This window comes from Porcisia hertigi, chromosome 27, assembly GCF_017918235.1.
Source record: "Porcisia hertigi strain C119 chromosome 27, whole genome shotgun sequence".
In the NCBI taxonomy this organism is placed as follows: Eukaryota; Euglenozoa; class Kinetoplastea; order Trypanosomatida; family Trypanosomatidae; genus Porcisia; species Porcisia hertigi.
This window is the reverse complement of record NC_090586.1, coordinates 936224-948532: the sequence shown is the minus strand read 5'-3', so window position 1 is coordinate 948532 and position 12309 is coordinate 936224. Positions and strand designations below refer to the sequence as shown.

General features: G+C 55.8%; 3 protein-coding genes across 3 annotated transcripts; all 3 read left to right on the top strand.

Annotated features, from left to right (window-relative positions):
* Positions 1 to 854: 854 nt before the first annotated feature.
* Positions 855 to 3155, top strand: JKF63_03409 (uncharacterized protein; the record flags this gene model as incomplete). Its single annotated transcript, XM_067899412.1, has 1 exon — positions 855 to 3155. The coding sequence occupies one exon, from the start codon at positions 855 to 857 to the stop codon at positions 3153 to 3155; it is 2301 nt and encodes a 766-aa protein (XP_067756202.1).
* Positions 3156 to 5020: 1865 nt separating this feature from the next.
* On the top strand, positions 5021 to 6694 carry JKF63_03408 (uncharacterized protein; the record flags this gene model as incomplete). Its single annotated transcript, XM_067899411.1, has 2 exons — positions 5021 to 5210; positions 5289 to 6694. 2 exons carry the CDS (start codon positions 5021 to 5023, stop codon positions 6692 to 6694), a joined length of 1596 nt encoding a protein of 531 aa, XP_067756201.1.
* Positions 6695 to 8310: 1616 nt separating this feature from the next.
* JKF63_03407 (uncharacterized protein) lies at positions 8311 to 10440 on the top strand (the record flags this gene model as incomplete). The annotated part of the gene is made up of 1 exon (XM_067899410.1): positions 8311 to 10440. One exon carries the CDS (start codon positions 8311 to 8313, stop codon positions 10438 to 10440), a length of 2130 nt encoding a protein of 709 aa, XP_067756200.1.
* Positions 10441 to 12309: the final 1869 nt, after the last annotated feature.

The following is a 12309-nucleotide window of genomic DNA, read 5'->3' as shown; positions in this document are numbered from 1 at the left end:
CTGGCTCCTTTTTTTTTGTGAGCCCTCTTTGTTTCTTTCTGCTGATGCTTGTGCATGTGTCTGTCTGTCTGTCTCTCAATTGTGGTTGTGTGTGTGTGTGTGTGTGTGTGTGGCGCTCTCTTTGTTGTGCCCATATGGCACCGAGGAAGGGGGCAAGTGAAGCGTCAGGTCCGTCCTTTTTTTTTTCCTCTCTCGTTTGACGGCGAGCGTATGTGTGTGTATTTTTCGAATCCGAGTTGTTCGTATCCTCTGCCCAGACCTCTCCCTTTTCTTGTTTTCGGGGGTACACTTATCTCCCTTCTCCTGCGCACGCGGGCAGTGATTGTGTGCCCTATTTGTGTGTGTGTGTGTGTCTACATGCTAAACAGTAACAACCAAGCAAACAGAAAAGAAGCAAGTGGGTGGTTGTGACGATCGTAAAAGAAGAAGCAAACACACACACACACTCAGCTGCGCCCACAGCCACCACAGGCGACACGGTCTCACCGGGGGCAGGTACTCCTCCTCTAGTGTGCTGTTTTCGTTTGTCTGCCCGCGTGCCGTGGAAAAGGGTGTCGGAGTTTATTTTACTGCATCAACACCACATCAATTTTGCTCACGACCCAAAGGGCAGAAGAACACTCAGGTACGACGGCGTAGGTGAGCCTATTGGTCCACATAAAGGGAGGAAACCACTGTGCCGGTCTGCATGCATCGAGCGCGGCTTCTGTGTGACTTCGGTGCGTTCCCACTATCAGGTCCCTCTTTTCCATTTCTGCACACTCGTATCTCGCCACCGTTTTCTCTCTCGGTTCCTTCCTCAATAAGCCAAATTGCTATTTAGGAGACACGCACCCACCCGGTCGTGGGAAACCATGCGCCACACGCGAATCCCCAGAGCGGGGCGTCACGTAGCGGTCGCTGGTGCTGTCCCCGCAGTGTCATCATCCGCCTCCTCCCCGAGGCGGATGCCCGTCAGGTTTTCTACCTCGGCCTTTCTATCGGTCGACGGTACACCGACGCGATTTTCGGCTTATCTTGCTCCTTTCCGCCACTTTGCGCGACGCACGGCACCGCACCTGTTTGAGGTGAACCCAACTCGTCAAAGCTACACCCTCGAGGCTGCCTTTGAGGAACCAGCCTTTCGCTTCATCTGCGAAGGCGTCGACGTCGACTTGAAGGAGGCCGTGCGAGAGGCACTGGCAAAGTTGCTTCCTCCTTTCCCGTCGAACTTTACTCGGCGGGAGGAAGGCGAAGCCCTCCAGTTACCCCAAATTCTGCATGTATTTCGGTCGCTGTGCCAGCAGCAACTCGTTTCATTCGCGCAGGTGAGTTCTACACCGCGAAAACTGGCGTCGTACTACGAAGCCCTCGCTGCGGTCAACCCGGTGCTCGCGGTGCTGGCTGCAGAGCACTACACTTTTGCGGGGCTGGTGGCAACGCATGCGAAGAAGAGTGTGCGAGACGCTGTGCTTGCGAGTGTTGGCACTGGCGCGGCTATCGGGTGCATCGCTGAGCAAGAACTCGTCGCCGAGGGCACCCCGCTAAACACAGAGGCGCGCTACGACGTGCACGAGCGCTGCTTTGTGCTTCGCGGGACGGGTAAGTTTGGCGTGGTGGCTGCGGCCTGTGCGCAGTGGGCTGTGGTAAGCGCCACACTGACCCTCAACAAGAAAGAGCACAACGGTACTCACCTTTTTTTGGTTCCTCTCCGGGAAGACGGCCTGCTCACTGCGCCGGGGCAGCTTTGTCGTGGCGTGTCCGTGCGCCCTATCGTGGGTGAGAACTCCATTATGTCTGGCTGTGGCGTGGCCGTGCTGCACTTTGAGGACGTCCGAATCCCGAGTGATCACTTGCTCGATCCGTATTGCATCACAAGCGAGTCAAAGGTGGGATACGTGGCTGGACAGGAGGGTCAGGAGCCAGCAACAGAGGCGCTGCGCACCCGCCGCCGCATCGCCACTGGGGCTATTTACCTTGGCGCAACCAAGAGGTTCCTAACCGACGTGGTTTCCTACACAGCTGACAAGTGTGTGGTGGGGCCTGACTATCGTCGCAACTACCCCTTTCTCGGCCTGCAACACATCCAGTCACCGCTTGTGAGCATGGTGGCGAAGTCGTATGTGTATCTGCTTGCGTGGCAGCGCCTCCTGGTTGTCTTCACAAACCCTGCCGAGTCTCTGCCGTCGTATGAGGACCACATGCGTCTCGCCGGCACGGTTCACTTCCTACAAGAAAATCTGCTCGACATACAGACATTCGTCGACAAGACGATGGGTGTGCACGGCTCTTTCGCCAGCACAGGCAAGGACGCTGCTGTAACTCTTGTGCATCTCCGCCAAGAGGGCTTGGATACTTCCGCATTGATTCGTGAGGTTGCCTTTCGGTCAATCACTAAAAATATTGGCACTACACACTGGGGTTGGTGGCTGACAAGTCTTTTGCAGCCGGTGTTCCCAGCCCTCGATCGTTTTTTGAAGAATCCGATGTACTCGCCTCGCATTGCTGATCTCGGACGCCATTTGATCTTCTTTAGCCACAAGCACTACAGCCTAAAGAAGCGTTTGCGGCAATCGCGCGAGCTGGAGCGGCGAAAAGGCGGCAGCGAGCATCAGTGGTACGACTGGGTGATGTTCCGCCACCGTACCGTTGTGCATTGTGGTGAGGCGTTCATGGAGATGTTCTATCTCGACGTGATGATGAAGGAAACAGAGGAGTGTAGCGACCCGCGCGGACGCAAGATCCTACGGGACATTGGCTGGATCTACGCCTTGACGCGGCAGATGGACCAGTTGGCCTTCTTGTTGTCAGCGAAAATGCTGAGCCCCGGCAAGGCAGAGACGCTAGCGAGCCATCTCGACAACATCGTTACGGTGCTCGCGCCGCAGTGCGGGCATCTCGTGGCGGCGATGCAGGTTCCAGAGTTCGCTCGTGCGCCGTGCCGCTCGGCTACGTACATGGAGGCCTACTGGACTATACCCGGAACTAATACGCATGTTGAGCGTGGGGATCAACTCACCCTGGATGAGGCCGCAAATGCCTCGTCCACCAAGGGTGGCCGGGGGGCAGAACATGCCAAGGCCGAGCAGGAGGCGATACGTGTGTCGCCGGAGGAGTTTGACCTGTTCCACGGTCTCGCTGACGAGCCGTCATACGCGCACCGCAAGGCGCCGTAGCCGCCTGGGTGCGCCACTTCTGCACTGATGAGCGAAATTTGCGTGTGAGCGTGGTCATGTGTCAAGCAGATGCCCTGGAGTCTATAGATATCGCGGAGACCTTCACATATTTGGTCATTTTATGCCTGGGCTGCCGTAGGCTAAGGGATGAGGGTTGCGTGTGGTGTGTTTTCCCTGCCTCCCCTCCTCCCCTCCTCCCCTCTACGTCTGTCGTGCTCATCGATTGCCCATAGAGGAAAAGGAAGCGCATCGGTCTTGAAGGGTGGGAATCGAATTGTGTACCTTCTTTTTTACTTGTGCGCCCTCCTGGGGCGGTGTTATCACAGGGGCTTGAGGGGTGGGGGAGAACACCGAGCGAAGCGGGGCAAAGTGTCGCCAAGTGCGTAGCTGTAGACGTGTGCATGGCATTCGACAAAAGCGAGCGTTCGAGGAGGGTTTTTTTTTATCTTAAACATCCTGCTTTTTAGTGTCTTGTCGAGGCATATTTAGTAGTCCAGAAATCCCCTTCATCTTACACGGTGGCTGAGGGTGGCTCGAGGCGTTTTTCTGGTCCGCGAAGATCCCGTGAGACACACGCAGGATTGCCTGATGGGTTAGCGTGCATTACACTGACCTATAACGTACCTCTCCACAATAGCTTCTCTTTTCTTCCCCCCCAAAACGTACCTTCCTGTTTTTAATTGCCTTCTTGGTCCTCTCCGTATTTGTTCACTCCCTTCCCCTACCCCTCTCAGACACACGCATACACAAAGGTGCACGGAGCCCTATTCTCACCACTACTTCTCTTCCTCTTTCTTTGCAGTGCTCTCTTCTATTCCCTGCTGTCTTTATGATCTTTTGAAACTTCTGTTTAACTGTTTTCCCCTCCCTTGCGTACTTTTCCCCCCTCCCCCCCCTCAAGTAGATGTCTTACTTCGTTCTTCTTTGTCTTTGATGACAGGAGGAAGCCCACTGGGTATATCACGGTACGCGACATGCTTTGGAGGCTACCCCAGCAGCTCCCCACCCCGCGCTGTCACTGTCGAACTGCCCCCGGTGGCGAACAGGGCCACGCATTCCTGGCTCGGGGGGCGTCAGTGTGATGCATTGCTGCCGATGCCGGCGCTCAAGTGCTGCATTGGCGCTGCGTCGGGGGGACCTGCGAGAGCAAAGGCGTTTGCACAATTCACGCGATTGGAAACGCATCAGCGCGACTCGGATGCATTCCACCCGGCCCTGGCTGTTTACTGCCGGGGGTTCCGCGTCCCCCTGGGTTTTGGTACCGCGGGGGTGGGGGGCGGGGCCTGGTGTGTGAGGCCTGGTTCGGGGGGCTGTGCTTACATCACCGCCTCGGTATTGCCACGGTGGGGTGTGTGAACGGCGGCTTCGAACCACGCGATGGGTCTGTTTATTTATTTACCCAAGGAGGGACAAGCGGGCGGGGTTTGTGCAGATACCAGCCCGCGCGCTGCAGTAGAGTGGAAACGCCCAGGGGTGGGGGGAACAAAAAAAAATAAAAGTCTGTTCTCTCGCCGGCAGGAGATTTTCAGCACTGTGCGTGCGTCCTGGAGCTACCACTTTTCCTTTCTTTATTGCCTAGGGTTTTGAGTATTCAACGTGCATCTTCCCCCCTTTTCTGATCTCTCTCTGCACCTCTCCCTTCCTGATCTGATTATCACCCACCATAATGCATATAACTGTATCCTCTTTTTTCTGTTTTTTTTTTTTCGTGGTGCTGGCGTTTCCACACGGTCAGGCTCTCCGCATTCCCTGTGCCCAAGTTGTCGATAATTACATGCATATTACATTAAGTGGAGAGGGACTCTCAACACCCTTTTCTCACACACGGATACGAGGCAGGGGAGCATACCTGCGCTTCGCTGGGGATGGACAGCGTCCACGAGGCGCACCTGTCTCGTATTTTAAAGGCACGGCGCCGTCGTGGTGTGCTAGGTGCATTCTGCGAGCCTGTACCAGCTCCGTCTTCGCGTGACTACGCCAATGGCGTGATACTGCAATCGTTGCTCACCCCACCTCTCCAGCGCCGCGGCTCTTCTGCGGGCACGCAGACGGCTGGTGAGCCGAAGATGTCTGTTGCCGCGCAGACGGCACCTGCATCGACACTGCTGTTTGCCCATTCCTTGCCAGGAGCACCAACTGTGTCGACGGGTCGTGCAGCAACAGCCGCGCCGCCACTGACATCGCCGAGTTCAAACCTAACTTTAGATGGAGGGGTGTGCTTCCAGTCCCCTGGCCGCGTCCCATCGCTAGCGTACAGCACCCCGAATTCGGCGTCGCGACGGCGCACCCGTCTGGGGCGATCGCCAGTCTCCGCCTCATCACCGTCAGGCTGGTTGTCTGGAGCACAGGGGAGCGCGCACTTCATCGCCCCTCTACCATCACCGCTCTACGTTCGTCTGCCGCGCTCTCTTCCACGGGGGCCTCTGGGCTCCCAAAGCTTAGCAAACACAGCGCCATGGGGTCGGCGGGGTCGATTTTCACATTCGTCGCCTTTTGTGGCGGCACCGACTGGCATGAATTCCAGGCGCAGCCGCATCACCCCAATGATGCGCCCTTTACACACGGCTTGGAGTCAAGAGCACAAGAGCTGTTTCTCACGGTGGGGTGACGAGTCCGCGACGACGCCACTCATGGCTTCACTCTCCCACAAAACTAATGGTGGGCGGGACGATCAACACCCCTCGTGTCTTCGCCGGTCGCGTCACCACCGCCGACACGGCCCTCAGCTGTACGACGACGACGACGACAACAACGATGGCGAGAGCGTGAGTTTTTCATCTGAGCGACGCAGAGACTCGGAACATCAAAAGACATCACCCCGCGACACGACCCGCCAGCGCCGAGGGCATTCACGACGGCACAGGGAGGCCGTTCGGAGCGAGGGTAGCGCGGGCAGTAGAAAGTGGCGCCCGGGTCAGCGGGGGCGTTCCCAGGCACGGCACCACGGAGGGGCCTACGCACCACCTGCGGTCTACATGGGTCCTGCGACGTTGGCGTCATCGCCGTCGCCCTCCTCGCGGGAAGGCCGAGCACAACGGTATCGGTCAACGTCTGCTGAGCTTTCACAGCACTCGTCGCGGCAGCCACAGCGGCACGTGCAGACAGAGCGCAAGTTCACCGTTGGCCTCCCTGACACTCGCTCTACGATAGATCTGCGTACGAGTCTCGAGACGCTGCGCTCTGGAGACTGGTTCTACAAGTGGACAGCCAAGGGTGATGTGGTGCATAGGCGGTGGGTATGGGTTGACACGAAAAGCTACTTGCTCTTGTGGAGCAGCTACGAGACCCTCAGGCCGCACTTTCACCATCGTTTGCCGCTCGATCACATCTACCGAGTCACTCCACGTGACTTGTCCGGCGTTGGCGAGGATGGATTCCCCAAGAGGTACTATGTGCTGTCGATTGAGACGGCTAAGCGGGTGCTGCTGCTGGCGACGGAGCTGAGGGACAAGTTCAACGCGTGGTTTGAGGCCTTGAATAACGTGATGGTTTTTCTTCACTATAATGGCACGACAAAGGATGGGTTGATCCCCGGCTGAGGAGGGGGTTTGCGCACACGGGCTTTTTTTTTGGGAGGGGGGTGGGAGTGGAGGACTTCTGCTCGGTAATTTCAGTTTTCTTTTTGTGCCGTGCTTCTCTGACTCCACTCTCGTACTGTGCCCCTCCCTCATTATATTTTTCCGGAGTGTTTGCGAGCCTGTCCGAATGTCTGTTGCCTCTTCACTCTCCTTCTCTGTGTACTACTACCGATCATTTTACGATGATCCCATCTTAGAATCTTTTTTCATTTGTTTCGGTCCTCTCAGTGGCCCCCCCCTCTCCTCCCCACATTGTTTGTGGTTCTCCGTCTCCACCTCCGCATCTTCTTTTTTTTTCCCTGTGTCTCCGAGGCTCACAGAGAGAGATGTCGGCCTGGTGTACTGATGGCCCGAGGCCGAACGGTAATGGGTGCGGATGGGAATGCGGGGTAAGTAGGTAGGTGACGCTACGAAAAAGGGCAAGGGTTAGCGGGAGAGGGTGTATGGGTCTGTACGCGTGAGAGTCACCCGTGCAGGTTCGCCTCTCCTGCTGCTCCCCTTCTTTTTCCCCCTTCTGCAGTGTTTCGTAGGTTTCGAGAGGGGGATCTTCGAACTAATTTACTAAGCACAGAGGAACAAGAGCGAATGAAACATAGCATCCGCGCATACGCAGGTACACAGGCACGCGCGCGCTCACGATGATTTCTTTACCTCCATTCTCGCTAACACAATGAAGCTCTTTCCACTAACTTCTTTGCATGCACACACACACACACACACACATCTTCGTTGTCTTTCGTCCTCTTATTTGGGTGCGGCACCCGAAAAATCTTTTGTCATCCCATCTAAGCAGTTTCATGCACCTGAAGACTGCTTACTCCCTCATACATTGACCATCACAAATACGGTGAGTGCACACAGAGTATTAGGCGATTGAGCCAAGGCAACGCTGCAGTATATCGATAGATCCATCACTGTCTTTTCGCTCATTTCTTTCCAGTCGCCTTCATATTCAATACGTTGTTTTCCCATTTTGCAGCCCTTGGGCATCTCAGATTCTCTCGACACACACACACACACACACGCACACACACACACACACACACATATATACACATATATACACATACATATATATATATCTACACATATATATTTTTGTTTGAACTTCTGTGTCTCTTTCTTTTTAAAAAAGAAGGCTCCCTGAACTTCTTTTCGACTGGTGTGCTCTCACGAGTGACAAGAACACAAAGGGCATCACCCACAGAAAGGCCAATTTAGACACTATTTAGAACACCCTTCCCCACCCCCGAACACGTCGACACAGCGTACACATTATTGCATTCAAGGCAAGAAGGGAAATATTCGGGCACGCTTCTACACGCGCTCACCCTTTCCCTTGCACACATACACGCACCGTTTCCTTCCTTGTCCACGTAACTGCTCAAATCGCTTTCTCCCCAGTCTCGTCATCCACGGCGTGCGAGAAGGGCAGCTGTGCGTTGCCAGCGCAATCCGCGGAAGCAAAAGAAAAAAGGGGAAAAACAGAATCATAGCGACACCGACACGTTTCGTTTCCCCAGCAAAAAAGGTACAGTGCTTCGATACAAAAATCACGGCTTGAGAGGACCTACACGATGTTTGCTGCACGTGATTCGAATCTTGTTTCTATCGCACCGCCGGTCAAGATCCCAACACTTAGCTCCCCTAGTGATGACGGTGCGGTGGTAAAAGCAACTGCTTACTCGCTTTCCAGGAGCTCGGGGCGTCGTTTCCCTAACACTCGGCTTCCCGGGGGATTCGCTGCTCCTGCGGGTGCATCACTTTTACCAGTAACGGAGATTCGCGTGCACGAATGCGGCATCGAGGCTTCTTCCGTGGTGGAGTCACCTCAGTGTAATGAATGGGGTAAGGGGAAGAGTTGCGGCGATGACGGCAGGTCATACAATGAGCGGTGTCAGCTGGAGGAGCCGTCCGGGGAGAGCGGTGCGGCTTTACAAACGACGTCTACTGATCCATTTCCCGTGTCGCCATCGGTGATGGGACTGGGTGTACTCAACATCGACACCCCCGCTGATGAGGTCCTTCTGCAGAAGGAGGAGTTCGTAGAGCAGCTCCTGCAACAGGTTCGCTCAAGCTGTGCGGGTCTAGCGCTGGAGCGCAGCGCCAGCGCATCCGGCTGGGAAAAGGAAACGGTCTCGGGCGCGGGGAACCATCGGGACTCTTCTTCACTGCCTCGGCGGGCTCCCTCTCTCGGTGTTGAATTTCTCGACAGTACACGGAACCACTCAAGTGACGCAGGCCAGCGATTGACGTGTATTTCACGGTTGCCCAATTCGTCACCGATGTCAGATTCACTCGCAGTAAAGAGACTGACGCAGCCCCTTGCGACTAAAGCGGCGCATGCCCAGGCCGAGACTCCTGTTGGCCGAAGGGTCCGAGAAACTGTGTCTCCGGGACATCGGTGTCCCAGCGTCGCTTCGCCCGATCCTCGCCCACCGTCCACCGATTTGTACGCGACGGGAGGAGCGTTGCGGAGCAGTCTGCAGCACAGTCGTTGTTCTGGCGTATCGAGAGGTCGGCGGTCTCCCAGTGCGGAGAGGTCCGACTACTGCGATGCGTACGCGCCGCTGGCAGCTCCGGTCCAAGAAACGGAAGAGGATAAAATGGCCATCTTCCAGCGTCGTTCTACGGGGGCGTCGACTGGGACACCCAGGCCGGCGGGGCTCAGGAGCATCAGCGGCAGCTGTTCAGAGTCTGTTCACGTCGAGCTCTCTCGCCCACAATGGAAACCATGTCCGATAGAGGTGGCGCGGCCGGCCTGGAATCAGCGGCAACCACCGCGGAAGCAGCGACCTGTGGTGAGCGCTCCAGGATCGAAGCCGCCTTCGTCTGCACGCCGGTGCGTGTCGCGCAGTCCCGAGATTTCCACGTACGCGCAGGGGCTGCGTGGCCTCAGGTCAGAGGAAAAAGACGCAACAGGGGCCTCTCATCGAAGCACTGAGCGCTCCCTCAGGCGCACTGCCTCCGTGCCATTGCAGCTGTTGCACGAGCGGGCAACAGCGCCGCCTAGCGCTGCCGGTCAAGCGCTGCGAGCAACAGTCGCCTCTCCCTCCTCTCCGCCATCTGCACGCGCGCTGTTTCAGGGCCATGACGCACCTGGCACATCGCGGACTACGTTGTCCCTGGGACAGGAGAGGGAGATGGCTTTACAGGGCCAGTGCGATGCGGCGCTGGAACGGGCGACTCGGGCAGAGCGGCAGTGCAATCTTCTCTCCCACGCCCTGGAGCAGCTACTCATCGCACACGCAGCTGATAAAGGGGCGTGGGAGGCGCGGCACTCAGCACTCGAACAGAGGTTGGACTCCGTCGTGAAGTGGATTACCGGAATTGATGCCGAGGCTAACTTGAGCGCAGCGTCCCAGGGGCCAACAAACAAACCAACGCCAGAGATGGCGGCTTTGGATACAGCCACACCACAGTTGTCTAATAGACGAGGTGAGGCGGATGATGAGCTGTGCCCCGTCACCATGGCTGCCACAAAGATTACCGCTTGGGAGGAGCCTGTGGACGCTTTAGGTATCACTCACAACAGGGCCATCCACAGCACGGAGAGCAGTCCTGTTTCGTGTGCACCTGGCGCCACTCCCACGCCGGCCCGTCGCAACGCTGCCAACAGCGACAGCGGGTGTGCCTCCACGTGTGAGGTACGGTTGCCACCGTCGCCGCCACTCATCCTTCGCATGCACGCTACCGCCACCCAGTAACTGAATGGTTGTCGAAGCGGCCTAGCTATACCCTTCTCTCTGCGCTCTTCCGTACGACACCGGCGTGCGCATCCAAGGGGGGGGGGGGGGGGGGGCACGCGCATGCGTGTAGATGTCTTGTGTACGTGTGCATCGGAGCAACATTCACCCAAGATCAGGTAATGATCCACAAAAGCGGGTTTGGCGACTGAGTTTGGATAGCAGTACGCGCTTTGAGACCACTCACCTACACAACTTCGCCTTTCTTCAGCGTTTGGGAAACGCTTGACCTACAGACAGATTTACACGGACACGCATGAAGTCACGCGTTTTTTTGCCGCACCCCTGTTTGCTCCTCCTTTTATTTTTGCTTTTCGCCACCGTTTACCGAATGGCCTCGCACTACCTCCTCCGTGTACCTGCCAGATGACATGTTGGCCATCACCACCACTACCACCCTGATATACCCCCCGCGCTCTTGATCGATCTCCGTCTAGATCTCAGAAACACCCACGCCCGTCCGTTTGTCTGCCTTTCTGTTTCACTTTTTTTTTACCCTCCCTTCTCTCCTCCCCGCCACTTAGAATAGACATACATTTGCGGATGGATAGACGATAGTTTTTTCTTTTTTTTTCTTTTCACGATCGTGGATGGTTGTGGTGTATCTCCATCATAGACGTTAATGTATATATATATATATAATGGCGATTTTCTTGTGGCTTTGTCTCTTTGCTTCTCTTCCCCCCTTCCTTTTCCCTCTCCCATCCCTCTCTCTTTCTCCCTGTTCGTGAGGTGTTGTGCAATGACAAGTGCTGCGAAACAGGTCACCGCCACACAATCACAGTTCTCCAGCGACGTGGGGGTACGCATGGAGTTCGGCCAGCGGCTCCCCATGTCTTTTTCTCGCTTCCATGTATTAAAAAAGGGGGTGGGTATAGAGGTGGCCAATGGGAGGGTCGGAAGAAGAAACGGGGGGCAGTGGTGGTGGTGGTGGGGAGAAGAGTCACAGAGCAGTAACACAAGTTGGATGGGTCAGTGGAGGAGAAACGGCACGCTCTGAGCGCGCCTCACACTTGGATTCGAAGGTGTTCGCCCCGCTTCTCCTGCATCCTGCACTGGAGATGAAGGGTGGCTATTTCCTTCCTTCCCTCCTCCATTCCCCCTCTTTTTCAATGCTGTGTTGGCGTGCCTGTGTGCGTCGTACGCCTTCTCTACTCGGCCGTAGCTGTCCTTTGAGTCAAAATTTTTTTTGTTCTCCAGCATTTTTTTTTCAGATTGAAAAGCATCGTTGATATTTGGAGCACAAACCAACATTCAAGTGGGCTGTTCTTGGTGTGGGCAAGGGTATCAGAGGAAGGGCGAGGCGAGGTGCACTTCAGTCTCACAAGCTCCTCTACCCCCCCTCCCCCCCCCCTCCCCCCCAAAGCGCTCTCAACCACCTGCGTCTTTTGTGTGTTTACCTTTCGACAAATACAGAGGATCCGCCTCTTTTCACACACTCTTAGGGCAGTGCACTTGTTGCTTGCTGTTCTTGCCTTCCCCTTGCCCCACTCCCATCCCCTTGTTCGCCCTCTGTGTGTGTGTTTGTCTTCACTCCCCCACCCCCCTATACACACACACACACACATACACACATACACACACACACAGAGAGAACAAAAAGGGAGCAGGGAGAAGCAACGCAAGCTTTTAGGGGGGGTGCGGACATTGTCCCTTACACTTAATACCACCTCTATTTTTTTCCCCTCGCGTCCTCCGCCGTACATATATATATATATATATATTTGTCGAGGGACACGCACTCAAAAGTGTACAGACTTGAGCCCCCACGAGTACTCACGTTTGCACTCCTACGCAGAGTAACTCCGCCTTTTTTCATGAGCGGTTCAG